The following is a 27,401-nucleotide window of genomic DNA, read 5'->3' on the forward strand; positions in this document are numbered from 1 at the left end:
ACCCACTGACCCACCCCTCCACACCCCCAATCACCCACCGACCCCCCCCTCCACACCCCCAATCACCCACTGACCCACCCCCCCAATCACCCACTGACCCACCCCTCCACACCCCCAATCGCCCACTGACCCACCCCTCCACACCCCCAATCACCCACCGACCCACCCCTCCACACCCCCAATCACCCACTGACCCACCCCTCCACACCCCCAATCACCCACCGACACACCCCTCCACACCCCCAATCACCCACCGACCCACCCCTCCACATCCCCAATCACCCACTGACCCACCCCTCCACACACCCCAATCACCCACTGACCCATCCCTCCGCACCCCCAATCACCCACTGACCCACCCCTCCACACCCCCCCCAATCACCCACTGACCCACCCCTCCACACCCCCAATCACCCACTGACCCACCCTTCCACACCCCCAATCACCCACCGACCCACCCCTCCACACCCCCAATCACCCACTGACCCACCCCTCCACACCCCCAATCACCCACTGACCCACCCCTCCACACCCCCAATCACCCACTGACCCACCCCTCCACATCCCCAATCACCCACTGACCCACCCCTCCACACACCCCAATCACCCACTGACCCATCCCTCCGCACCCCCAATCACCCACCGACCCACCCTTCCACACCCTCAATCTCCCACCGACCCACTCCTCCACACCCCCAATCACCCACTGACCCACCCCACCACACCCCCAATCACCCACTGACCCACCCCTCTACACCCGCAATCACCCACTGACCCACCCCTCCACACCCCCAATCACCCACTGACCCACCCCTCCACACCCCCAATCACCCACTGACCCACCCCTCCACACCCCCAATCACCCTCTGACCCACCCCACCACACCCCCGATCACCCACCGACCCACCCCTCCACACCCCCGATCACCCACCGACCCACCCCTCCACACCCCCGATCACCCACCGACCCACCCCTCCACACCCCCGATCACCCACCGACCCACCCCTCCACACCCCCAATTACCCACTGACCTACCCCTCCACACCCCCGATCACCCACTGACCCACCCCTCCACACCCCCGATCACCCACTGACCCACCCCTCCACACCCCCAATCACCCACTGACCCACCCCTCCACACCCCCCCCAATCACCCACTGACCCACCGCTCCACACCCCCAATCACCCACTGACCCACCCCTCCACACCCCCAATCACCCACCGACCCACCCCTCCACACCCCCAATCACCCACCGACCCACCCCTCCACACCCCAATCACCCACTGACCCACCCCTCCACACCCCCGATCACCCACTGACCAACCCCTCCACACCCCCAATCACCCACTGACCCACCCCTCCACACCCCCAATCACCCACTGACCCACCCCTCCACACCCCCAATCACCCACTGACCCACCCCTCCACACCCCCAATCACCCACTGACCCACCCCTCCACACACCCCCAATCACCCACTGACCCACCCCTCCACACCCCCAATCACCCACTGACCCACCCCTCCACATCCCCAATCACCCACTGACCCACCCCTCCACACACCCAATCACCCACCGACCCACCCCTCCACACACCCAATCACCCACCGACCCCCCCCTCCACACCCCCAATCACCCACTGACCCACCCCCCCAATCACCCACTGACCCACCCCTCCACACACCCAATCACCCACCGACCCCCCCCTCCACACCCCCAATCACCCACTGACCCACCCCCCCAATCACCCACTGACCCACCCCTCCACACCCCCAATCGCCCACTGACCCACCCCTCCACACCCCCAATCACCCACCGACCCACCCCTCCACACCCCCAATCACCCACTGACCCACCCCTCCACACCCCCAATCACCCACCGACACACCCCTCCACACCCCCAATCACCCACCGACCCACCCCTCCACATCCCCAATCACCCACTGACCCACCCCTCCACACACCCCAATCACCCACTGACCCATCCCTCCGCACCCCCAATCACCCACTGACCCACCCCTCCACACCCCCCCCAATCACCCACTGACCCACCCCTCCACACCCCAATCACCCACTGACCCACCCCTCCACACCCCCAATCACCCACCGACCCACCCCTCCACACCCCCAATCACCCACCGACCCACCCCTCCACACCCCCAATCACCCACTGACCCACCCCTCCACACCCCCAATCACCCACCGACCCACCCCTCCACACCCCCAATCACCCACCGACCCACCCCTCCACATCCCCAATCACCCACCGACCCACTCCTCCACACCCCCAATCACCCACTGACCCACCCCACCACACCCCCACCCCACGACACCCCCAATCACCCACTGACCCACCCCTCTACACCCGCAATCACCCACTAACCCACCCCTCCACACCCCCAATCACCCACTGACCCACCCCTCCACACCCCCAATCACCCACTGACCCACCCCTCCACACCCCCAATCACCCTCTGACCCACCCCACCACACCCCCGATCACCCACCGACCCACCCCTCCACACCCCCGATCACCCACCGACCCACCCCTCCACACCCCCGATCACCCACCGACCCACCCCTCCACACCCCCGATCACCCACCGACCCACCCCTCCACACCCACAATCACCCACTGACCCACCCCCCAATCACCCACTGACCCACCCCTCCACACCCCCAATCACCCACTGACCCACCCCTCCACACCCCCAATCACCCACCGACCCACCCATCCACACTCCCAATCACCCACTGACCCACCCCTCCACACACCTAATCACCCACTGACCCACCCCTCTACACCCCCAATCACCCACTGACCCACCCCTCCACACACCTAATCACCCACTGACCCACCCCTCCACACCCCCAATCACCCACTGACCCACCCCTCCACACCCCCAATCACCCACTGACCCACCCCTCCACACCCCCAATCACCCACTGACCCACCCCTCCACACACCTAATCACCCACTGACCCACCCCTCCACATCCCCAATCACCCACTGACCCATCCCTCCACACCCCCCCCAACCACCACTACTTTATCATTTCCTGTCAGAGTCACCTCATGTACAGACACTCCTGTGCCCAGCGTCACTTTACGGACACACAATCAATCTGTGTGTATAAACTGTCGTATGTATTTATATTTATCATGTTTTTATGATTATTATTATTGTGTGTGAGTTTTTGTGCTGCATCATATCCAGAGTAACAGTTGTTGAATTTTTCTTTACACTTGTGTGCAGGAAATGAAAGAGTACAGCAGAGAAACAGGCCATTCAGCCCGCATTGTTGTGCTGGACCGGCTGAAAAGTAAATCAAAAGCACCCAAACCCTAATCCCTCCTACCTACACCGTGTCCAGATCCCTCCATCTCCCTCACATCCATCTGCCTATCCAAGCCTCTCTTCAAAGCCTCTAATGTATTTGACTCTACCACCATACCAGGCAGCTCGTTCCAGGCATCCACCACTCTCTGAGTAAAAAACTTGCCCCTCACATCCCCCTTGAACCTACCCCCTCTCACTGTCAATGCCCTCTGGTGTTAGACATTCCAACCCTGGGAAACAGATACTCCCCGTCCACTCTATCTATGCCTCTCATAATCTTGTAAACCTCTATCACATCTCTCCTCAGCTTCCAACTCTTCAGAGAAAACAACCCAAGTTTGTCCAGCCTCTCATTATAGCGCACGCCCTCTAAACCAGGCAGCATCCTGGTAAACCTCTTCTGCACCCTCCCCAAAGCCTCAACATCCTTCCTACGGTGGGGTGACCAGAACCGTGTGCAATACTCCAGATGTGGCCAGACCAGAGCTTTATAAGGTTGGAACATAACCCTTGACTTTTGAACTCAATGACTTGACTAATAGAAGCAGGCACTCCATAAGCCTTCCTAACCACCCTATCGACCTGTGTAGATACTTTCAAGGAGGTATGACCTTGGATCCTAAGATCTCTCCCACTCAGCAACACTGTAGAGGGTCTTGAGCTGGGCTTCTGGAGTGAGACTGGAGCGCGGCTCCCGGCTGTGATAACACTGTGTTTTATTGTTGAACTTAGCCATACACAGGAGCCAGCCCTGGTTTCACGGACAGATCTCGAGGGAGGAGGCCCACCGGCTGATCGTGCAGCACGGCCACATAGACGGGTGAGGAGAGGTAGCACCGGGACACCGACCGTTGGGCGTTGGGTGGTGTGGTGGGGCCAGTCACTACACCGTGACATGGGGCTGGGCGGGGGGAGGCAGCCGGCGAGGTAAGAGGCCACAATAACCTCGGCTGAGAAGGTCAGCTAGGTACGGAAGGAACGGGATTTACCGGGTTTAATACCACAGGCATAAATAGAACAGAGAACATAGAGTATGGAACGTAGAAATCTACAGCACATTACTGGCCCTTCGGCCCACAATGTTGTGCCAACCATGTAACCTACTCTAGAAACTTCCTCGAATATCCCTACCACATAGCCCTCTATTATTCCGAGGTCCATGTACCTAAGAGGCTCTTAAAAGACTCTATCATATCCACCTCTACCACCATCACCGGCAGCCCATTCCACACACTCACCACTCTCTGCATGAAAAACTTACTCCTGACATCTCCTCTGTACCTACTTCCAAGCACCTTAAACCTGTGCCCCCTCATGTTAGCCATTTCGGCCCTGGAGAAAAGCCTCTGACTATGCACACAATCAATGCCTCTCATCATCTTATACACCTCTATCAGGTCACCTCTCATCCTCCGTCGCTCCAAGGAGAAAAGGCCGAGTTCACTCAACCTATTCTCATAAGGCATGCTCCCCAATCCAGGCAACATCCTTGTAAACCTCCTCTGCACCCTTTCTTATAGTTTCCAGACCCTTCCTACAGTGAGGCGACCAGAACTGAACACAGTACTCCAAGTGGGGTCTGACCAGGGTCTTAGGTAGCTGTAACATTACCTCTCGGATCTTGAACTCAATCCCACCACCATACACCTGCTGCACGCCCTCTTAACGTGAAATTTGTTAACTTTGCAACAGCAGTACGAAGCAATGCACGAAAATGTAGAAAAAAAACAGTGGATTACAGTAGGTATATATCAGGTTAAATTAAGTAAGTTGCATTATATATAAAAGCTGAGTTACAGAAGTAATGCAAAACTAGAAATTAAAAGGCAATGAGGTAGCGTTCGTGGGTTCAATGCCCATCTAGAAACCTGATCACTTAATCGTTGAGTGTGTGTCTTCAGGCTCCTGTACCTCTTCCCTGATGGCAGAGGGGAAGAAGCTATTCCTGAATCGTTGAGTGTGTGTCTTCAGGCTCCTGTACCTCCTCCCTGATGGCAGAGGGGAAGGAGCTGTTCCTAAATCGTTGAGTGTGTGTCTTCAGGCTCCTGTACCTCCTCCCTGATGGCAGAGGGGAAGAAGCTGTTCCTGAATCGTTGAGTGTGTGTCTTCAGGCTCCTGTACCTCCTCCCTGATGGCAGAGGGGAAGGAGCTGTTCCTAAATCGTTGAGTGTGTGTCTTCAGGCTTCTGTACCTCCTCCCCGATGGCAGAGGGGAAGAAGCTGTTCCTGAATCGTTGAGTGTGTGTCTTCAGGCTTCTGTACCTCCTCCCTGATGGCAGAGGGGAAGAAGCTGTTCCTGAATCGTTGAGTCTGTGTCTTCAGTCTCCTGTACTTCCTCCCTGATGATAGTTAAGGGTACTTAAGGAGGTGGCTTTAGAAATCGTGGACGCATTGGTAATCATTTTCCAATGTTCTATAGATTCAGGATCAGTTCCTGTGGATTGGAGGGTGGCTAATGTTGTCCCTCTCTTCAAGAAAGGAGGAAGAGAGAAAACAGGGAATTATAGACCGGTTAGCCTGACATCGGTGGTGGGAAAGATGCTGGAGTCAATTATAAAAGATGAAATTACGACACATCTGGATAGCAGTAACAGGATCGGTCTGAGTCAGCATGGATTTACAAAGGGGAAATCGTGCTTGACTAATCTTCTGGAATTTTTTGAGGATGTAACTATGAAAATAGACAAGGGAGAGCCAGTGGATGTAGTGTAACTGGACTTTCAGAAAGCCTTTGATAAAGTCCCACATAGGAGATTAGTGGGCAAAATTAGGGCACATGGTATTGGGGGCAGAGTACTGACATGGATTGAAAATTGGCTGGCTGACAGAAAACAAAGAGTAGCTATTAATGGGTCCCTTTCGGAATGGCAGGCGGTGACCAGTGGGGTACCGCAGGGTTCAGTACTGGGACCGCAGCTGTTACAATATATATTAATGATTTAGATGAAGGGATTAAGAGTAACATTAGCAAATTTGCCGATGACACAAAGCTGGGTGGCAGTGTGAAATGTGAGGAGGATGTTATGAGAATGCAGGGTGACTTGGCCAGGCTGGGTGAGTGGGCAGATGCATGGCAGATGCAGTTTAATGTGGATAAATGTGAGGTTATCCACTTTGGTGGTAAAAACAGGAAGGCAGATTATTATCTAAATGGAGTCAAGTTAGGAAAAGGGGAAGTACAGCGAGATCTAGGTGTTCTTGTACATCAGTCACTGAAAGTAAGCATGCAGGTACAGCAGGCAGTGAAGAAAGCTAATGGCATGCTGGCCTTCATAACAAGGGGAATTGAGTTATAGGAGCAAAGAGGTCCTTCTGCAGTTGTACAGGGCCCTGGTGAGACCACACCTGGAGTACTGGTTTCCAAATTTGGGGAAGGACATTCTTGCTATTGAGGGAGTGCAGCGTAGGTTCACAAGGTTAATTCCCGGGATGGTGGGACTGTCATATGTCGAAAGATTGGAGCGACTGGGCTTGTATACTCTGGAATTTAGAAGTATGAGAGGGGATCTGATTGAAACATATAAGATTATTAAGAGTTTGGACACGCTGCAGGCAGGAAGCATGTTCCCGCTGATGGGTGAGTCCAGAACCAGAGGCCACAGTTTAAGAATTAGGGGTAGGCCATTTAGAATGGAGTTGAGGAAAAACTTTTTCACCCAGAGAGTGGTGGATATATGGAATGCTCTGCCCCAGAAGGCTGTGGAGGCCAAGTCTCTGGATGCTTTCAAGAAAGAGATGGATAGAGCTCTTAAAGATAGCGGAATCAAAGGTTATGGGGATAAGGCAGGAACTGGATACTGATTGTGGATGATCAGCCATGATCACAGTGAATGGCGGTGCTGGCTCGAAGGGCCGAATGGCCTACTCCTGCACCTATTGTCTATCAAATGACAATAAAAGAGGACTGTGTGTCCTCATAATCTAATCTAATCTAAAAAATCAGACATAGCCGGAGTTTTAAATCCTGGTTGTGGGACTCCCTCTGCATCTTTGAGGACTCCAGGACTGTGACTGGAAGTTTTTGTTTACCAGCTGCAGCAGGATCAGAATCTGGGTTATTATCACCGGCATACGTAGGAATAGCCACGACATTGCAATTGGCTACCAGGGTAGGGTGACGGATAGCGTGAAACAATTACAGCTCGGGGCATCCCGGTGTTCAGTTCCAATGTCGTCTGTTAGGAGCTTGTCTGTCCTCCCCGTGGAACGGTGTGTAGGTTTCCTCCAGGTGCTCTGGTTTCCTCCCATAGTCCAAAGACGTACCGGTACGTTAATTGGTCATTGTCAGTTGTCCCGCGATTAGGCTTGCGTTGAATCGGGGTTGTCGAGTGGCTGGGTGTCTGGTCCTCACGGTAGGGACAGGTAAATCAAAATGGGCTGGTGGCGGGTGGGGGTAGGAGCTGTTGCTAAAACGCTGAGTGTGGGCCATCAGGCTCCTGTGACCCCTCCCTGATGGTAGAAACGAGACCAGGGCCTGCCCTTTCTCCCTGCATCTCGGAGCTCTGCGGAAATTTGACCGGCCGTCTCCGGTGCGGGTGGCCGGTCCCGCGAGGAGATCGGTGCTGGGTCCGAGCGCTCCCACTAGGACTCTGAGGGAGGTGGGAGTTAACCTAACGGTGCTCAGACCCTTCAGGCAACTCAGGGGGCTCCGCGGGCGTGGAACGGTTAGCACGACTCCGGAGTAACTCGGGGCTGACAGTAACTCGGTTCCAGAGTTGACAGTTCAATCCCGGATGGAATTTGCACCTTGTGCCTGCGGTTTCCTCCCACGGTTCAAAGACGCACAAATTGCCCCGCGGTAAGACGAGGGTTAAGTCACTGGGTTGCTGGGTGGTGTGGCTTGTTGGGATGGAAAGGCCTGGGCCAAGCGGTATCTCTAACAAAGTTAAACTCCCTGATGCACTGCACACCGCCAGTGGTCAGAGGCCGGCGGCGAGCCAGTGGTGAGTGCCGGGCAGGGATTAACACTACACTCTCTTCCTCAGGGTGTTCCTGATGAGGGAGAGCCAGAGGACCCCCGAGAGCTTTGTGCTGACCCTCAGCCACCACAACAAGACCAAGCACTTCCTGGTTGCTCCGGTGAGGACCCCCTGCGTCCCCGCGCTGACTCCCGGTGGGAATTGAGTCCGGAGCTCGGTCTGGCCGACCCGCCAGAGAGGTCCCCAGGCAAAACTTCAGACCAGCTCTTCCCCAAAAACCAAAACTTTTACAGCCAGTGTAAAAGAGTCGGATGCGGCCAGTGCCCAAAGAGAGGCAGTTTGTGTGGGGCGATTTCCCATCTGAGTGAGGGTCAGTGTGAGTGTGTGGGACCGTACCCCAGTGAGGGTCAGTGTGTGTGGGACCGTCCCCCAGTGAGGGTCAGTGTGTGTGTGTGTGTGTGTGTGTGGGACCGTCCCCCCGTGAGGGTCAGTCTGTGTGGGACCGTCCCCCAGTGAGGGTCAGTGTGTGTGTGGGACCGTTCCCCAGTGAGGGTCAGTGTGTGTGTGTGTGTGTGTGTGGGACCGTCCCCCCGTGAGGGTCAGTCTGTGTGGGACCGTCCCCCAGTGAGGGTCAGTGTGTGTGGGACCGTCCCCCAGTGAGGGTCAGTGTGTGTGTGTGTGGGACCGTCCCCCCGTGAGGGTCAGTCTGTGTGGGACCGTCCCCCAGTGAGGGTCAGTGTGTGTGTGTGTGGGACCGTCCCCCCGTGAGGGTCAGTCTGTGTGGGACCGTCCCCCAGTGAGGGTCAGTGTGTGTGTTGTGACTGTCCCCCAGTGAGGGTCAGTGTGTGTGTGTGTGGGACTGTCCCCCAGTGAGGGTCAGTGTGTGTGTGTGTGTGTGGTACATTCCCCCAGTGAGGGTCAGTGTGTGTGTGTGTGTGTGGTACTGTCCCCCAGTGAGGGTCAGTGTGTGTGTGTGGGACCATCCCCCAGTGAGGGTCAGTGTGTGTGGGACCATCCCCCAGTGAGGGTCAGTGTGTGTGTGTGTGGGACTGTCCCCCAGTGAGGGTCAGTGTGTGTGTGTGTGGGACCGTCCCCCAGTGAGGGTCAGTGTGTGTGGGACCATCCCCCAGTGAGGGTCAGTGTGTGTGTGTGTGGGACTGTCCCCCAGTGAGGGTCAGTGTGTGTGTGGGACCGTCCCCCAGTGAGGGTCAGTGTGTGTGTGGGACCGTCCCCCAGTGAGGGTCAGTGTGTGTGTGGTACTGTCCCCCAGTGAGGGTCAGTGTGTGTGGGACCATCCCCCAGTGAGGGTCAGTGTGTGTGTGTGTGGGACCGTCCCCCAGTGAGGGTCAGTGTGTGTGTGGGACTGTCCCCCAGTGAGGGTCAGTGTGTGTGTGTGGGACCGTCCCCCAGTGAGGGTCAGTGTGTGTGTGTGGTACTGTCCCCCAGTGAGGGTCAGTGTGTGTGTGTGGGACTGTCCCCCAGTGAGGGTCAGTGTGTGTGTGGGACCGTCCCCCAGTGAGGGTCAGTGTGTGTGTGTGTGGGATTTTCCCCCCAGTGAGGGTCAGTGTGTGTGTGTGGGACCATCCCCCAGTGAGGGTCAGTGTGTGTGTGGGAACGTTCCTCAGTGAGGGTCAGTGTGTGTGTGGGACTGTCCCCCAGAGAGGGTCAGTGTGTGTGTTGTGACTGTCCCCAGTGAGGGTCAGTGTGTGTGTGGGACCGTCCCTCAGTGAGGGTCAGTGTGTGTGTTGTGACTGTCCTCAGTGAGGGTCAGTGTGTGTGGGACCGTCCCCCAGTGAGGGTCAGTGTGTGTGTGGGACTGTCACCCAGTGAGGGTCAGTCTGTGTGTGGGACCGTCCCCCAGTGAGGGTCAGTGTGTGTGTGGGACTGTCCCCCAGAGAGGGTCAGTGTGTGTGTGGGACCGTCCCCCAGTGAGGGTCAGTGTGTGTGTGGGACTGTCTCCCAGTGAGGGTCAGTGTGTGTGTGGGACTGTCTCCCAGTGAGGGTCAGTGTGTGTGTGGGACTGACTCCCAGTGAGGGTCAGTGTGTGTGTGTGGGACCGTCCCCCAGTGAGGGTCAGTGTGTGTGTGGGACTGTCTCCCAGTGAGGGTCAGTGTGTGTGTGGGACTGTCTCCCAGTGAGGGTCAGTGTGTGTGTGGGACCGTCCCCCAGTGAGGGTCAGTGTGTGTGTGTGTGGGACTGTCCCCCAGTGAGGGTCAGTGTGTGTGTGTGGGACCGTCCCCCAGTGAGAGTCAGTGTGTGTGTGGGACCATCCCCCAGTGAGGGTCAGTGTGTGTGTGGGAACGTCCCTCAGTGAGGGTCAGTGTGTGTGTTGTGACTGTCCTCAGTGAGGGTCAGTGTGTGTGGGACCGTCCCCCAGTGAGGGTCAGTGTGTGTGTGGGACTGTCCCCCAGAGAGGGTCAGTGTGTGTGTGGGACTGTCCCCCAGTGAGGGTCAGTGTGTGTGTGTGGGACCGTCCCCCAGTGAGGGTCAGTGTGTGTGTGGGACCGTCCCCCAGTGAGGGTCAGTGTGTGTGTGTGGGACCGTCCCCCAGTGAGGGTCAGTGTGTGTGTGTGGAACCGTCTCCCAGTGAGGGTCAGTGTGTGTGTGTGACCGTTCCCCAGTGAGGGTCAGTGTGTGTGGGACCGTTCCCCCAGTGAGGGTCAGTGTGTGTGTGTAGGACCATCCCCCAGTGAGGGTCAGTGTGTGTGGGACCGTCCCCCAGTGAGGGTCAGTGTGTGTGGGACCGTTCCCCCAGTGAGGGTCAGTGTGTGTGTGGGACCGTCCCCCAGTGAGGGTCAGTCTGTGTGTGTAGGACCGTCCCCCAGTGAGGGTCAGTGTGTGTGTGGAACCGTCCCCCAGTGAGGGTCAGTGTGTGTGTGACCGTCCCCCAGTGAGGGTCAGTGTGTGTGTGACCGTCCCCCAGTGAGGGTCAGTGTGTGTGGGACTGTCCCCCAGTGAGGGTCAGTGTGGAACCATCCCCCAGTGAGGGTCAGTGTGTGTGTGGGACCGTCCCCCATTGAGGGTCAGTGTGGAACCATCCCCCAGTGAGGGTCAGTGTGTGTGGGACCGCCCCCCAGTGAGGGTCAGTGTGTGTGTGGGACTGTCCCCCAGTGAGGGTCAGTGTGTGTGTGGAACCATCCCCCAGTGAGGGTCAGTGTGTGTGTGGGACCGTCCCCCAGTGAGGGTCAGTGTGTGTGTGGGACCGTCCCCCAGTGAGGGTCAGTGTGTGTGGGAGACCGTCCCCCAGTGAGGGTCAGTGTGTGTGTGGGACCCCCCCAGTGAGGGTCAGTGTGTGTGTGGAACCATCCCCCAGTGAGGGTCAGTGTGTGTGTGGGACCGTCCCCCAGTGAGGGTCAGTGTGTGTGTGACCGTCCCCCAGTGAGGGTCAGTGTCTGTGTGGGACCGTCCCTCAGTGAGAGTCAGTGTGTGTGTGGGACCGTCCCCCAGTGAGAGTCAGTGTGTGTGTGGGACCGTCCCCCAGTGAGGGTCAGTGTGTGTGTGTGTGGGACCGTCCCTCAGTGAGGGTCAGTGTGTGTGTGGGACTGTCCCCCAGTGAGGGTCAGTGTGTGTGAGACCATCCCCCAGTGAGGGTCAGTGTCTGTGTGGGACCGTCCCCCAGTGAGGGTCAGTGTGTGTGTGTGTGGGTCCCTCCCCAGTGAGGGTCAGTGAGTGTGTGGGACTGTCCCCCAGTGAGGGTCAGTGTGTGTGTGGGACTGTCCCCCAGTGAGGGTCAGTGTGTGTGAGACCATCCCCCAGTGAGGGTCAGTGTGTGTGTGGGACCGTCCCCCAGTGAGGGTCAGTGTGTGTGTGGGACTGTCCCCCAGTGAGGGTCAGTGTGTGTGAGACCATCCCCCAGTGAGGGTCAGTGTGTGTGTGGGACCGTCCCCCAGTGAGGGTCAGTGTGTGTGTGTGTGGGACCGTCCCTCAGTGAGGGTCAGTGTGTGTGTGGGACTGTCCCCCAGTGAGGGTCAGTGTGTGTGAGACCATCCCCCAGTGAGGGTCAGTGTCTGTGTGGGACCGTCCCCCAGTGAGGGTCAGTGTGTGTGTGTGTGGGTCCCTCCCCAGTGAGGGTCAGTGAGTGTGTGGGACTGTCCCCCAGTGAGGGTCAGTGTGTGTGTGGGACTGTCCCCCAGTGAGGGTCAGTGTGTGTGAGACCATCCCCCAGTGAGGGTCAGTGTGTGTGTGGGACCGTCCCCCAGTGAGGGTCAGTGTGTGTGTGGGACTGTCCCCCAGTGAGGGTCAGTGTGTGTGAGACCATCCCCCAGTGAGGGTCAGTGTGTGTGTGGGACCGTCCCCCAGTGAGGGTCAGTGTGTGTGTGTGTGGGTCCCTCCCCAGTGAGGGTCAGTGTGTGTGTGGGACCGTTCCCCAGTGAGGGTCAGTGTGTGTGTGGGAACGTCCCCCAGTGAGGGTCAGTGTGTGTGTGTGTGTGGGACCGTCCCCCAGTGAGGGTCAGTGTGTGTGTGTGTGTGTGTGTGTGTGTGTGTGTGTGGGACCGTCCCCCAGTGAGGGTCAGTGTGTGTGTGTGTGTGTGTGTGTGTGTGTGTGTGTGTGGGACCATCCCCCAGTGAGGGTCAGTGTGTGTGGGACTGTCCCCCACTGAGGGTCAGTGTGTATGTGGGACTGTCCCCCAGTGAGGGTCAGTTTGTGTGTGTGGGACCGTCCCCCAGTGAGGGTCAGTGTGTGTGTGTGTGGGACCATCCCCCAGTGAGGGTCAGTGTGTGTGTGGGACTGTCCCCCAGTGAGGGTCAGTGTGTGTGTGGGTCCCTCCCCAGTGAGGGTCAGTGTGTGTGTGGGACTGTCCCCAGTGAGGGTCAGTGTGTGTGTGTGTGACCGTCCCCCAGTGAGGGTCAGTGTGTGTGTGGGACCGTCCCCCAGTGAGAGTCAGTGTGTGTGGGACCGTCCCCCAGTGAGGGTCAGTGTGTGTGGGACCGTCCCCCAGTGAGGGTCAGTGTGTGTGTGGGACTGCCCCCAGTGAGGGTCAGTGTGTGTGTGTGTGGGACTGTCCCCCAGTGAGAGTCAGTGTGTGTGTGGGACCGTCCCCCAGTGAGAGTCAGTGTGTGTGTGTGTGTGACTGTCCCCCAGTGAGGGTCAGTGTGTCTGTGTGGGACCGTCCCCCAGTGAGGGTCAGTGTGTGTGTGGGACCGTCCCCCAGTGAGAGTCAGTGTGTGTGGGACCGTCCCCCAGTGAGGGTCAATGTGTGTGTTTGGGACCGTCCCCCAGTGAGGGTCAGTGTGTGTGTGTGGGACCGTCCCCCAGTGAGGGTCAGTGTGTGTGTGGTGGGACCGTCCCCCAGTGAGGGTCAGTGTGTGTGTGTGGGACCGTCCCCCAGTGAGGGTCAGTGTGTGTGTGGGATTTTCCCCCAGTGAGGGTCAGTGTGTGTGTGGGACTGTCCCCCAGTGAGGGTCAGTGTGTGTGGGACCGTCCCCCAGTGAGAGTCAGTGTGTGTGTGGGACTGTCCCCCAGTGAGGGTCAGTGTGTGTGTGGGACCATCCCCCAGTGAGAGTCAGTGTGTGTGGGACCGTCCCCCAGTGAGGGTCAATGTGTGTGTTTGGGACTGTCTCCCAGTGAGGGTCAGTGTGTGTGTGGGACCGTCCCCCAGTGAGGGTCAGTGTGTGCGTGGGACCGTCCCCCAGTGAGGGTCAGTGTGTGTGTGGGACCGTCCCCCAGTGAGGGTCAGTGTGTGTGTGGGACTGTCCCCCAGTGAGGGTCGGTGTGTGCGTGGGACTGTCCCCCAGTGAGGGTCAGTGTGTGTGTGGGACTGTCCACCAGTGAGGGTCAGTGTGTATGTGGGACCGTCCCCCAGTGAGGGTCAGTGTGTGTGTGTGGGACTGTCCCCCAGTGAGGGTCAGTGTCTGTGTGGGACCGTCCCCCAGTGAGGGTCAGTGTGTTTGTGTGGGACTGTCCCCCAGTGAGGGTCAGTGTGTGTGTGAGACTGTCCCCCAGTGAGGGTCAGTATGTGTGTGTGGAACCATCCCCCAGTGAGGGTCAGTCTGTGTGTGTGGGACTGTCCCCCAGTGAGGGTCAGTGTGTGTGTGTGGGACCGTCCCCCAGTGAGGGTCAGTGTCTGTGTGGGACTGTCCCCCAGTGAGGGTCAGTGTGTGTGTGTGTGTGGGTCCCTCCCCAGTGAGGGTCAGTGTGTGTGTGGGACCGTTCCCCAGTGAGAGTCAGTGTGTGTGTGGGACTGTCCCCCAGTGAGGGTCAGTGTGTGTGTGGGACTGTCCCTCAGTGAGGGTCAGTGTGTGTGTGGGACTGTCCCCCAGTGAGGGTCAGTGTGTGTGTGAGACTGTCCCCCAGTGAGGGTCAGTATGTGTGTGTGGAACCATCCCCCAGTGAGGGTCAGTCTGTGTGTGGGACTGTCCCCCAGTGAGGGTCAGTGTGTGTGTGAGACTGTCCCCCAGTGAGGGTCAGTGTGTGTGTGTGGGAACGTCCCCCAGTGAGGGTCAGTGTGTGTGTGTGGGACCCTCCCCCAGTGAGGGTCAGTGTGTGTGTGGGAGACCGTCCCTCAGTGAGGGTCAGTGTGTGTGTGGGAGACCGTCCCCCAGTGAGGGTCAGTGTGTGTGTGTGGGACCATCCCCCAGAGAGGGTCAGTGAGTGTGTGGGACTGTCCCCCAGTGAGGGTCAGTCTGTGTGTGTGACCGTCCCCCAGGCAGGGTCAGTGTGTGTGTGTGTGGGACCGTCCCCCAGTGAGGGTCAGTGTGTGTGTTGTGACCGTTCCCCAGTGAGGGTCAGTGTGTGTGTGTGTGTGTGTGTGTGTGTGTGTGTGTGTGTGTGTGTGTGGGACTGTCCCCCAGTGAGGGTCAGTGTGTGTGTGGGACTGTCCCCCAGTGAGGGTCAGCGTGTGTGTGGGACCTTTCCCCCAGTGAGGGTCAGCGTGTGTGTGGGACCGTCCCCCAGTGAGGGTCAGTGTCTGTGTGGGACCGTCCCCCAGTGAGGGTCAGTGTGTGTGTGGGACTGTCCCCCAGTGAGGGTCAGTGTGTGTGTGGGACTGTCCCCCAGTGAGGGTCAGTGTGTGTGTGGGACCTTTCCCCCAGTGAGGGTCAGCGTGTGTGTGGGACCGTCCCCCAGTGAGGGTCAGTGTCTGTGTGGGACCGTCCCCCAGTGAGGGTCCGTGTGTGTGTGGGACTGTCCCCCAGTGAGGGTCTGTGTGTGTGTGTGACCGTCCCCCAGTGAGGGTCAGTGTGTGTGTGGGACTGTCCCCCAGTGAGGGTCAGTGTGTGTGTGGGACCGTCCCCCAGTGAGGGTCAGTGTGTGTGTGGGACCGTCCCCCAGTGAGGGTCAGTGTGTGTGTGGGACCTTTCCCCCAGTGAGGGTCAGCGTGTGTGTGGGACCGTCCCCCAGTGAGGGTCAGTGTCTGTGTGGGACCGTCCCCCAGTGAGGGTCAGTGTCTGTGTGGGATTTTCCCCCCAGTGAGGGCCAGTGTGTGTGTGGGACTGTCCCCAGTGAGGGTCAGTGTGTGTGTTGTGACTGTCCCCAGTGAGGGTCAGTGTGTGTGTGTGGGACCGTCCCCCAGTGAGGGTCAGTGTGTGTGTGGGAGACCGTCCCTCAGTGAGGGTCAGTGTGTGTGTGGGAGACCGTCCCCCAGAGAGGGTCAGTGAGTGTGTGGGACTGTCCCCCAGTGAGGGTCAGTCTGTGTGTGTGACCGTCCCCCAGTGAGGGTCAGTGTGTGTGTGGGACCGTCCCCCAGTGAGGGTCAGTGTGTGTGTGTGTGTGTGTGTGTGTGTGTGTGTGTGTGTGTGTGTGTGTGTGGGACCGCCCCCCAGTGAGGGTCAGTCTGTGTGTGGGACTGTCCCCCAGTGAGGGTCAGTGTGTGTGTGGGACCGTCCCCCAGTGAGGGTCAGTGTGTGTGTGTGGGACCATTCCCCCAGTGAGGGTCAGTGTGTGTGTTGTGACTGTCCCCAGTGAGGGTCAGTGTGTGTGTGGGACCATCCCCCATTGAGGGTCAGTGCGTGTGTGGGACCGTCTCCCAGTGAGGGTCAGTGTGTGTTGTGACCATCCCCCAGTGGGGGTCAGTGTGTGTGTGTGTGTGGGATTTTCCCCCCAGTGAGGGTCAGTGTGTGTGTGGGACTGTCCCCAGTGAGGGTCAGTGTGTGTGTTGTGACTGTCCCCAGTGAGGGTCAGTGTGTGTGTGTCCCCAGTGAGGGTCAGTGTGTGTGTGGGACCGTCCCCCAGTGAGTGTCAGTGTGTGTGTGTGTGGGACCGTCCCCCATTGAGGGTCAGTGAGTGTGTGTGGGACCGTCCCCCAGTGAGGGTCAGTGTGTGTGTGGGACCATCCCCCAGTGAGGGTCAGTGTGTGTGGGACCGTTCCCCCAGTGAGGGTCAGTGTGTGTGTGGGACCGTCCCCCAGTGAGGGTCAGTCTGTGTGTGTAGGACCATCCCCCAGTGAGGGTCAGTGTGTGTGTGGGACCATCCCCCAGTGAGGGTCAGTGTGTGTGGGTCCGTTCCCCCAGTGAGGGTCAGTGTGTGTGTGGGACCGTCCCCCAGTGAGGGTCAGTCTGTGTGTGTAGGACCATCCCCCAGTGAGGGTCAGTGTGTGTGTGGGTCCCTCCCCAGTGAGAGTCAGTGTGTGTGTGGGACTGTCCCCCAGTGAGGGTCAGTGTGTGTGTGGGACCATCCCCCATTGAGGGTCAGTGTGGAACCATCCCCCAGTGAGGGTCAGTGTGTGTGTGGGACCCCCCCAGTGAGGATCAGTGTGTGTGTGGGACCCCCCCAGTGAGGGTCAGTGTGTGTGTGGGACCGTCCCCGAGTGAGAGTCAGTGTGTGTGTGGGACCGTCCCCCAGTGAGAGTCAGTGTGTGTGTGGAACCGTCCCCCAGTGAGGGTCAGTGTCTGTGTGGGACCGTCCCCCAGTGAGGGTCAGTGTGTGTGTGGGACTGTCCCCCAGTGAGGGTCAGTGTGTGTGTGTGGGACCGTCCCCCAGTGAGGGTCAGTGTCTGTGTGGGACCGTCCCCCAGTGAGGGTCAGTGTGTGTGCGACTGTCCCCCAGTGAGGGTCAGTGTGTGTGTGTGTGACCATCCCCCAGTGAGGGTCAGTGTGTGTGTGGGACCGTCCCCCAGTGAGGGTCAGTGTGTGTGTGTGGGTCCCTCCCCAGTGAGGGTCAGTGTGTGTGTGGGACTGTCCCCCAGTGAGGGTCAGTGTGTGTGTGGGACCGTTCCCCAGTGAGGGTCAGTGTCTGTGTGTGGAACCATCCGCCAGTGAGGGTCAGTGTGTGTGTGTGGAACCATCCGCCAGTGAGGGTCAGTATGTGTGTGGGACTGTCCCCCAGTGAGGGTCAGTCTGTGTGTGGGACCGTCCCCCAGTGAGGGTCAGTGTGTGTGTGTGGGACTGTCCCCCAGTGAGAGTCAGTGTGTGTGTGGGACCGTTCCCCAGTGAGGGTCAGTGTGTGTGTGACTGTCCCCAGTGAGGGTCAGTGTGTGTGTGACCGTCCCCCAGTGAGGGTCAGTGTGTGTGTGGGACCGTCCCCCAGTGAGAGTCAGTGTGTGTGTGGGACCGTCCCCCAGTGAGAGTCAGTGTGTGTGTGGGACCGTCCCCCAGTGAGGGTCAGTGTGTGTGTGGGACTGTCCCCCAGTGAGGGTCAGTGTGTGTGTGGGACTGTCCCCCAGTGAGGGTCAGTGTGCGTGTGGGACTGTCCCCCAGTGAGGGTCAGTCTGTGTGTGGGACTGTCCCCCAGTGAGGGTCAGTGTGTGTGTGTGTGGGTCCCTCCCCAGTGAGGGTCAGTGTGTGTGTGGGACCGTTCCCCAGTGAGAGTCAGTGTGTGTGTGGGACCGTCCCCCAGTGAGGGTCAGTGTGTGTGTGGGACTGTCCCCCAGTGAGGGTCAGTGTGTGTGTGGGACTGTCCCCCAGTGAGGGTCAGTGTGTGTGTGGGAGACCGTCCCCCAGTGAGGGTCAGTGTGTGTGTGGGAGACCGTCCCCCAGTGAGGGTCAGTGTGTGTGTGGGAGACCGTCCCCCAGTGAGGGTCAGTGAGTGTGTGGGACTGTCCCCCAGTGAGGGTCAGTGTGTGTGTGGGAACGTCCCCCAGTGAGGGTCAGTGTGTGTGTGGGACCGTCCCCTAGTGAGGGTCAGTGTCTGTGTGGGATTTTCCCCCCAGTGAGGGCCAGTGTGTGTGTCGGACTGTCCCCAGTGAGGGTCAGTGTGTGTGTTGTGACTGTCCCCAGTGAGGGTCAGTGTGTGTGTGTGGGACCGTCCGCCAGTGAGGGTCAGTGTGTGTGTGGGAGACCGTCCCTCAGTGAGGGTCAGTGTGTGTGTGGGAGACCGTCCCCCAGAGAGGGTCAGTGAGTGTGTGGGACTGTCCCCCAGTGAGGGTCAGTCTGTGTGTGTGACCGTCCCCCAGTGAGGGTCAGTGTGTGTGTGGGACCGTCCCCCAGTGAGGGTCAGTGTGTGTGTGTGTGTGTGTGTGTGTGTGTGTGTGTGTGTGTGTGTGTGTGTGTGTGGGACCGCCCCCCAGTGAGGGTCAGTCTGTGTGTGGGACTGTCCCCCAGTGAGGGTCAGTGTGTGTGTGGGACCGTCCCCCAGTGAGGGTCAGTGTGTGTGTGTGGGACCATTCCCCCAGTGAGGGTCAGTGTGTGTGTTGTGACTGTCCCCAGTGAGGGTCAGTGTGTGTGTGGGACCATCCCCCATTGAGAGTCAGTGCGTGTGTGGGACCGTCTCCCAGTGAGGGTCAGTGTGTGTTGTGACCATCCCCCAGTGGGGGTCAGTGTGTGTGTGTGTGTGGGATTTTCCCCCCAGTGAGGGTCAGTGTGTGTGTGGGACTGTCCCCAGTGAGGGTCAGTGTGTGTGTTGTGACTGTCCCCAGTGAGGGTCAGTGTGTGTGTGGGACTGTCCCCAGTGAGGGTCAGTGTGTGTGTGGGACCGTCCCCCAGTGAGTGTCAGTGTGTGTGTGTGGGACCGTCCCCCATTGAGGGTCAGTGAGTGTGTGTGGGACCGTCCCCCAGTGAGGGTCAGTGTGTGTGAGACCATCCCCCAGTGAGGGTCAGTGTGTGTGGGACCGTTCCCCCAGTGAGGGTCAGTGTGTGTGTGGGACCGTCCCCCAGTGAGGGTCAGTCTGTGTGTGTAGGACCATCCCCCAGTGAGGGTCAGTGTGTGTGTGGGACCATCCCCCAGTGAGGGTCAGTGTGTGTGGGACCGTTCCCCCAGTGAGGGTCAGTGTGTGTGTGGGACCGTCCCCCAGTGAGGGTCAGTCTGTGTGTGTAGGACCATCCCCCAGTGAGGGTCAGTGTGTGTGTGGGTCCCTCCCCAGTGAGAGTCAGTGTGTGTGTGGGACTGTCCCCCAGTGAGGGTCAGTGTGTGTGTGGGACCATCCCCCATTGAGGGTCAGTGTGGAACCATCCCCCAGTGAGGGTCAGTGTGTGTGTGGGACCCCCCCAGTGAGGATCAGTGTGTGTGTGGGACCCCCCCAGTGAGGGTCAGTGTGTGTGTGGGACCGTCCCCGAGTGAGAGTCAGTGTGTGTGTGGGACCGTCCCCCAGTGAGAGTCAGTGTGTGTGTGGAACCGTCCCCCAGTGAGGGTCAGTGTCTGTGTGGGACCGTCCCCCAGTGAGGGTCAGTGTGTGTGTGGGACTGTCCCCCAGTGAGGGTCAGTGTGTGTGTGTGGGACCGTCCCCCAGTGAGGGTCAGTGTCTGTGTGGGACCGTCCCCCAGTGAGGGTCAGTGTGTGTGCGACTGTCCCCCAGTGAGGGTCAGTGTGTGTGTGTGTGACCATCCCCCAGTGAGGGTCAGTGTGTGTGTGGGACCGTCCCCCAGTGAGGGTCAGTGTGTGTGTGTGGGTCCCTCCCCAGTGAGGGTCAGTGTGTGTGTGGGACTGTCCCCCAGTGAGGGTCAGTGTGTGTGTGGGACCGTTCCCCAGTGAGGGTCAGTGTCTGTGTGTGGAACCATCCGCCAGTGAGGGTCAGTGTGTGTGTGTGGAACCATCCGCCAGTGAGGGTCAGTATGTGTGTGGGACTGTCCCCCAGTGAGGGTCAGTCTGTGTGTGGGACCGTCCCCCAGTGAGGGTCAGTGTGTGTGTGTGGGACTGTCCCCCAGTGAGAGTCAGTGTGTGTGTGGGACCGTTCCCCAGTGAGGGTCAGTGTGTGTGTGACTGTCCCCAGTGAGGGTCAGTGTGTGTGTGACCGTCCCCCAGTGAGGGTCAGTGTGTGTGTGGGACCGTCCCCCAGTGAGAGTCAGTGTGTGTGTGGGACCGTCCCCCAGTGAGAGTCAGTGTGTGTGTGGGACTGTCCCCCAGTGAGGGTCAGTGTGTGTGTGGGACTGTCCCCCAGTGAGGGTCAGTGTGTGTGTGGGACTGTCCCCCAGTGAGGGTCAGTCTGTGTGTGGGACTGTCCCCCAGTGAGGGTCAGTGTGTGTGTGTGTGGGTCCCTCCCCAGTGAGGGTCAGTGTGTGTGTGGGACCGTTCCCCAGTGAGAGTCAGTGTGTGTGTGGGACCGTCCCCCAGTGAGGGTCAGTGTGTGTGTGGGACTGTCCCCCAGTGAGGGTCAGTGTGTGTGTGGGACTGTCCCCCAGTGAGGGTCAGTGTGTGTGTGGGAGACCGTCCCCCAGTGAGGGTCAGTGTGTGTGTGGGAGACCGTCCCCCAGTGAGGGTCAGTGTGTGTGTGTGGGACCGTCCCCCAGAGAGGGTCAGTGAGTGTGTGGGACTGTCCCCCAGTGAGGGTCAGTGTGTGTGTGGGAACGTCCCCCAGTGAGGGTCAGTGTGTGTGTGGGACCGTCCCCTAGTGAGAGTCAGTGTGTGTGTGGGAGACCGTCCCCCAGTGAGGGTCAGTGTGTGTGTGTGGGACCGTCCCCCAGAGAGGGTCAGTGTGTGTGTGGGACTGTCCCCCAGTGAGGGTCAGTGTGTGTGTGGGACCGTCCTCCACTGAGGGTCAGTGTGTGTGTGGGACCATCCCCCAGTGAGGGTCAGTGTGTGTGGGACCATCCCCCAGTGAGGGTCAGTGACTGTGTGGGTCCGTCCCCCAGTGAGGGTCAGTGTGTGTGTGGGACTGTCCTCCAGTGAGGGACAGTGTGTGTGTGGGACCGTCCCCCAGTGAGGGTCAGTGTGTGTGTGGGACTGTCCCCCAGTGAGGGTCAGTGTGTGTGTGTGTGGGTCCCTCCCCAGTGAGGGTCAGTGTGTGTGTGGGACCGTTCCCCAGTGAGAGTCAGTGTGTGTGTGGGACCGTCCCCCAGTGAGGGTCAGTGTGTGTGTGGGACTGTCCCCCAGTGAGGGTCAGTGTGTGTGTGACTGTCCCCCAGTGAGGGTCAGTGTGTGTGTGGGAGACCGTCCCCCAGTGAGGGTCAGTGTGTGTGTGTGGGACCGTCCCCCAGAGAGGGTCAGTGAGTGTGTGGGACTGTCCCCCAGTGAGGGTCAGTGTGTGTGTGGGAACGTCCCCCAGTGAGGGTCAGTGTGTGTGTGGGACCGTCCCCTAGTGAGAGTCAGTGTGTGTGTGGTAGACCGTCCCCCAGTGAGGGTCAGTGTGTGTGTGTGGGACCGTCCCCCAGTGAGGGTCAGTGTGTGTGTGGGACTGTCCCCCAGTGAGGGTCAGTGTGTGTGTGGGTCCATCCCCCAGTGAGGGTCAGTGTGTGTGTGGGACTGTCCCCCAGTGAGGGTCAGTGTGTGTGTGGGACTGTCCCCCAGTGAGGGTCAGTCTGTGTGTGGGTCCGTCCCCCAGTGAGGGTCAGTGTGTGTGGGACCGTCCCCCAATGAGGGTCAGTGTGTGTGTGGGACCGTCCCCCAGTGAGGGTCAGTGTGTGTGTGGGACTGTCCCCCAGTGAGGGTCAGTGTGTGTGTGGGACTGTCCCCCAGTGGGCGTCAGTGTGTGTGTGGGACCGTCCCCAGTGAGGGTCAGTGTGTGTGTGTGGGACCGTCCCCCAGTGAGGGTCAGTGTGTGTGTGTGGGACCGTCCCCCATTGAGGGTCAGTGAGTGTGTGTGGGACCGTCCCCCAGTGAGGGTCAGTGTGTGTGTGGGTCCATCCCCCAGTGAGGGTCAGTGTGTGTGTGTGGGACCGTCCCCCAGTGAGGGTCAGTGTGTGTGTGGGTCCGTCCCCCAGTGAGGGTCAGTGTGTGTGTGTGGGACCGTCCCGCAGTGAGGGTCAGTGTGTGTGTGTGTGTGTGTGTAGTGAGGGTCAGTGTGTGTGTGTGTGTGTGTGTGTGTGTGTGTGTAGTGAGGGTCAGTGTGTGTGTGTGTGTGTGTGTGTGTGTGTGTAGTGAGGGTCAGTGTGTGTGTGTGTGTGTGTGTAGTGAGGGTCAGTGTGTGTGTGTGTGTGTGTGTGTGTGTGTGTAGTGAGGGTCAGTGTGTGTGTGTGTGTGTGTGTGTGTGTAGTGAGGGTCAGTGTGTGTGTGTGTGTGTGTGTGTGTGTGTGTAGTGAGGGTCTGTGTGTGTGTGTGTGTGTGTAGTGAGGGTCAGTGTGTGTGTGTGTGTGTGTGTGTGTAGTGAGGGTCAGTGTGTGTGTGTGTGTGTGTGTGTGTGTGTGTGTAGTGAGGGTGTGTGTGTGTGTGTGTGTGTGTGTGTGTGTGTAGTGAGGGTCAGTGTGTGTGTGTGTGTGTGTGTGTGTGTGTGTAGTGAGGGTCAGTGTGTGTGTGTGTGTGTGTGTGTGTAGTGAGGGTCAGTGTGTGTGTGTGTGTGTGTGTGTGTAGTGAGGGTCAGTGTGTGTGTGTGTGTGTGTGTGTAGTGAGGGTCAGTGTGTGTGTGTGTGTGTGTGTGTAGTGAGGGTCAGTGTGTGTGTGTGTGTGTGTGTGTGTGTGTGTGTGTAGTGAGGGTCAGTGTGTGTGTGTAGTGAGGGTCAGTGTGTGTGTGTGTGTGTGTGTGTGTGTAGTGAGGGTCAGTGTGTGTGTGTGTGTGTGTGTGTGTAGTGAGGGTCAGTGTGTGTGTGTGTGTATGTAGTGAGGGTCAGTGTGTGTGTGTGTGTGTGTGTGTGTGTGTAGTGAGGGTCAGTGTGTGTGTGTGTGTGTGTGTGTGTGTAGTGAGGGTCAGTGTGTGTGTGTGTGTGTGTGTAGTGAGGGTCAGTGTGTGTGTGTGTGTGTGTGTAGTGAGGGTCAGTGTGTGTGTGTGTGTGTGTGTGTAGTGAGGGTCAGTGTGTGTGTGTGTGTGTGTGTGTGTGTAGTGAGGGTCAGTGTGTGTGTGTGTGTAGTGAGGGTCAGTGTGTGTGTGTGTGTGTGTGTGTGTGTGTGTAGTGAGGGTCAGTGTGTGTGTGTGTGTGTGTGTAGTGAGGGTCAGTGTGTGTGTTTGTGTGTGTGTAGTGAGGGTCAGTGTGTGTGTGTGTGTGTGTGTGTGTGTGTGTGTGTGTGTGTGTGTGTGTGTGTGTAGTGAGGGTCAGTGTGTGTGTTTGTGTGTGTGTAGTGAGGGTCAGTGTGTGTGCGCGTGTGTGTGTGTATAGAGAGGGTCGGCCTGTGGGGACCGGGAAGTGGATTTGGAGCGTCGATGGGGTCTGGGACCGAGCCGGAGCGGGAGAGGGGCATTTTGAGTTTAACCCCATGCTTTCTCTCCCTCTCCCGCAGTGCGAGGAGGACGGACAGATGTACTTTACGGTCGACACCGGCCAGACCAAGTTCAGCGACCTGATCCAGCTGGTGGACTTCTACCAGATTAACCGCGGCGTGCTGCCCTGCAGCCTGAAATATTACTGTACCCGGGTGTCCCTGTAGCCCGGCGCCGTCCCCCAGCACTCCGACAGAACACAGACCGTGCGCCCCTCGCTCGACCCCCCCGTTCCCCAGCGGGACACCGCCCTCCATCCGCCGCAGCGTCCTCCCCGGCGAAGGGATGCTCCCCTCTGATCTCGAACCCTCGTTCTGCGCCGTCTGGCCAATCGATTGGGGAGGTAACCCTCCGGGATTCGAGTCCCCCCAGGGGCTGTCCATCGCCGCTCACGCCCCGTGCAGAGAGCAGCCTCGGCACCTGAACGTCTCCCCCCCCCCCCGGGACTGGATGCTCAGCACCAACGTCTCCAAACAAGTCGGGGTCCGCCGCCTCCTGGATGCCGGCTGTCCTGACCGAGCCCGGAGCCTGGCAACGCCGAGCCGGTCAGCATCTCCACACCCCCTTGGGAAAGCTGGTCAGGACCCTGGGGCAGGGAGGTTGACCAGAGGGGTGGAGGAGGGGGAGAGAGTGACTGGAGAGACTGACAGGGGAAGGAGAGTGGCCAGAGAGAGAGAGAGAGAGAGATGACCAGTGGTGGGAGACAGTGAACGGGGGAGACTGACCAGAGAGAGCGTGTGACCGACGACACTGACCAGAAGGGGACACAGTGACTGGGGGGAGTGAGCAAAGGGAGGGGAGAGGATCTGACCAGAGGGTGAGGCGAAGGACAGGAGAGAGCGACAAGAGGGAGGAAGGAATGAGCAGCCAAGGGAGGGTGGGTGAGTGTGACCAGAGGGAACAAAGAGGGAGACGATGGGCAGGAGGGAGAGTGGGTGAGGCAGGAAGAGGGTTAATCCAGTTACGCACTCTCTTGCTCTGTAGGATTTGAACTGCACCCCGAGACACGAGAGAGAGCAGCTGCTGGAATGAGGACCGGTCCTGGTGAGGGGGTCTCGGGCCGAACTGTTGTCTCTCTGTCTCCCTTCCTGACCTGATGATTTTTCAAGCACTCTGTGTGTGTGCGTGTGTGTGTGAGAGAGAGAGAGAGAGAGAGAGAGAGAGAGTGTGAGCGTTAAACTCAACCCTGTCAGGAAAATGATAAATGTCCCAAATATTATCTTTATTTTTATAAATGTACAGAACAGAAACCTCCAAGCATAGAGTGGTTTAATTGTTTTTTCCCACACATCCTGTATGGTACATCAACCCGGCCCGCGTGTGTGTGTGTTTTTTCTAAATACCCACCTTTTGGTCCATGATATGAGACGGGCGGTGTGATCGAGACTATGTCGGGGAAGGAAATGGACACAAAAGCAACCAAGGCCCGCTGGTGATGAATTAAACACGAGGTGAACCAAGGTCTAGCAAACCCTGAGACTTGTGTGTGAGGATGGATGAGATGCCCCTTTGGGAGAGGGTGATCTGCCCTCATGCCCCTTTGGGAGAGGGTGATCTGCTTGAGATGCCCCTTTGGGAGAGGGTGATCTGCCCTGATGCCCCTTTGGGAGAGGGTGATCTGCTTGAGATGCCCCTTTGGGAGAGGGTGATCTGCCCTGATGCCCCTTTGGGAGAGGGTGATCTGCCCTGATGCCCATTTGGGAGAGGGTGATCTGCTTGATGCCCCTTTGGGAGAGGGTGATCTGCCCTGATGCCCCTTTGGGAGAGGGTGATCTGCCCTCATGCCCATTTGGGAGAGGGTGATCTGCCCTCATGCCCATTTGGGAGAAGGTTATCTACCCTGATGCCCCTTTGGGAGAGGGTGATCTGCTTGATGCCCCTTTGGGAGAGGGTGATCTGCACTGATGCCCCTTTGGGAGAGGGTGATCTGCTTGATGCCCCTTTGGGAGAGGGTGATCTGCTTGATGCCCCTTTGGGAGAGGGTGATCTGCCCTGTTGCCCCTTTGGGAGAGGGTGTTCTGCCCTGATGCCCCTTTGGGAGAGGGTGATCTGCCCTGATGCCCCTTTGGGAGAGGGTGATCTGTCCTGGCCCCTTTTGGGAGAGGGTGATCTGCTTAATGCCCCTTTGGGAGAGGGTGCTCTGCCCTGATGCCCATTTGGGAGGGGGTTATCTACCCTGATGCCCCTTTGGGAGAGGGTGATCTACCCTGATGCCTCTTTTGGGAGAGGGTGATCTGCCCTGATGCCCATTTGGGAGAGGGTGATCTACCCTGATGCCCCTTTGGGAGAGGGTGATCTACCCTGATGCCCCTTTGGGAGAGGGTGATCTGCCCTGATGCCCCTTTGGGAGAGGGTGCTCTGCCCTGATGCCCCTTTGGGAGAGGGTGATCTGCCCTGATGCCACTTTGGGAGAGGGTGCTCTGCCCTGATGCCCCTTTGGGAGAGGGTGATCTACCCTGATGCCCCTTTGGGAGAGGGTGATCTGCCCTGATGCCCCTTTGGGAGAGGGTGATCTGCCCTGATGCCCCTTTGGGAGAGGGTGATCTGCCCTGATGCCCCTTTGGGAGAGGGTGATCTACCCTGATGCCCCTTTGGGAGAGGGTGATCTGCCCTGATGCCCCTTTGGGAGAGGGTGATCTGCTTGATGCCCCTTTGGGAGAGGGTGCTCTGCCCTGATGCCCCTTTGGGAGAGGGTGATCTGCTTGATGCCCCTTTGGGAGAGGGTGATCTGCCCTGATGCCCCTTTGGGAGAGGTTGATCTGTCCTGATGCCCATTTGGGAGAGGGTGATCTGCCCTCATGCCCATTTGGGAGAAGGTTATCTACCCTGATGCCCCTTTGGGAGAGGGTGATCTGCCCTGATGCCCCTTTGGGAGAGGGTGCTCTGCCCTGATGCCCCTTTGGGAGAGGGTGATCTGCCCTGATGCCCCTTTGGGAGAGGGTGATCTGCCCTGATGCCCCTTTGGGAGAGGGTGCTCTGCTTGAGATGCCCCTTTGGGAGAGGGTGATCTGCCCTGATGCTCCTTTGGGAGAGGGTGCTCTGCCCTGATGCCCCTTTGGGAGAGGGTGATCTGCTTGATGCCCCTTTGGGAGAGGGTGATCTGCCCTGATGCCCCTTTGGGAGAGGGTGATCTGCCCTGATGCCCATTTGGGAGAGGGTGCTCTGCTTGAGATGCCCTTTTGGGAGAGGGTGATCTGCCCTGATGCCCCTTTGGGAGAGGATGCTCTGCTTGAGATGCCCCTTTGGGAGAGGGTGATCTGCCCTGATGCCCCTTTGGGAGAGGGTGCTCTGCTTGAGATGCCCCTTTGGGAGAGGGTGATCTGCCCTGATGCCCCTTTGGGAGAGGGTGATCTGCCCTGATGCCCATTTGGGAGAGGGTGCTCTGCTTGAGATGCCCCTTTGGGAGAGGGTGATCTGCCCTGATGCCCCTTTGGGAGAGGGTGATCTGCTTGAGATGCCCCTTTGGGAGAGGGTGATCTGCTTGATGCCCCTTTGGGAGAGGGTGCTCTGCCCTGATGCCCCTTTGGGAGAGGGTGATCTGCCCTGATGCCCCTTTGGGAGAGGGTGCTCTGCTTGAGATGCCCCTTTGGGAGAGGGTGATCTGCCCTGATGCCCCTTTGGGAGAGGGTGATCTGCCCTGATGCCCCTTTGGGAGAGGGTGCTCTGCTTGAGATGCCCCTTTGGGAGAGGGTGATCTGCCCTGATGCCCCT

The 27,401-nt window shown here is 58.8% G+C and overlaps 1 protein-coding gene across 3 annotated transcripts in view; it reads left to right on the plus strand.

Moving 5' to 3' along the window:
* Positions 1-25,132, plus strand: part of LOC134340426 (growth factor receptor-bound protein 7-like) — a 189,476-nt gene extending 164,344 nt beyond the window's left edge. For 2 of the 3 annotated variants that reach the window (XM_063037645.1, XM_063037644.1), the window contains exons 14-16: positions 4,071-4,158; positions 8,323-8,416; positions 23,711-25,132. In XM_063037645.1, the coding sequence (XP_062893715.1) occupies positions 4,071-4,158; positions 8,323-8,416; positions 23,711-23,857 (329 nt within the window). In that variant the 3' untranslated portion in view covers positions 23,858-25,132. The remainder of the gene's footprint in view (positions 1-4,070; positions 4,159-8,322; positions 8,417-23,710) is intronic. The other variant, XM_063037646.1, reaches the window with a different exon arrangement.
* Positions 25,133-27,401: the final 2,269 nt, after the last annotated feature.

Source organism: Mobula hypostoma, chromosome X1 (assembly GCF_963921235.1).
Source record: "Mobula hypostoma chromosome X1, sMobHyp1.1, whole genome shotgun sequence".
Lineage (NCBI taxonomy): Eukaryota > Metazoa > Chordata > Chondrichthyes > Myliobatiformes > Myliobatidae > Mobula > Mobula hypostoma.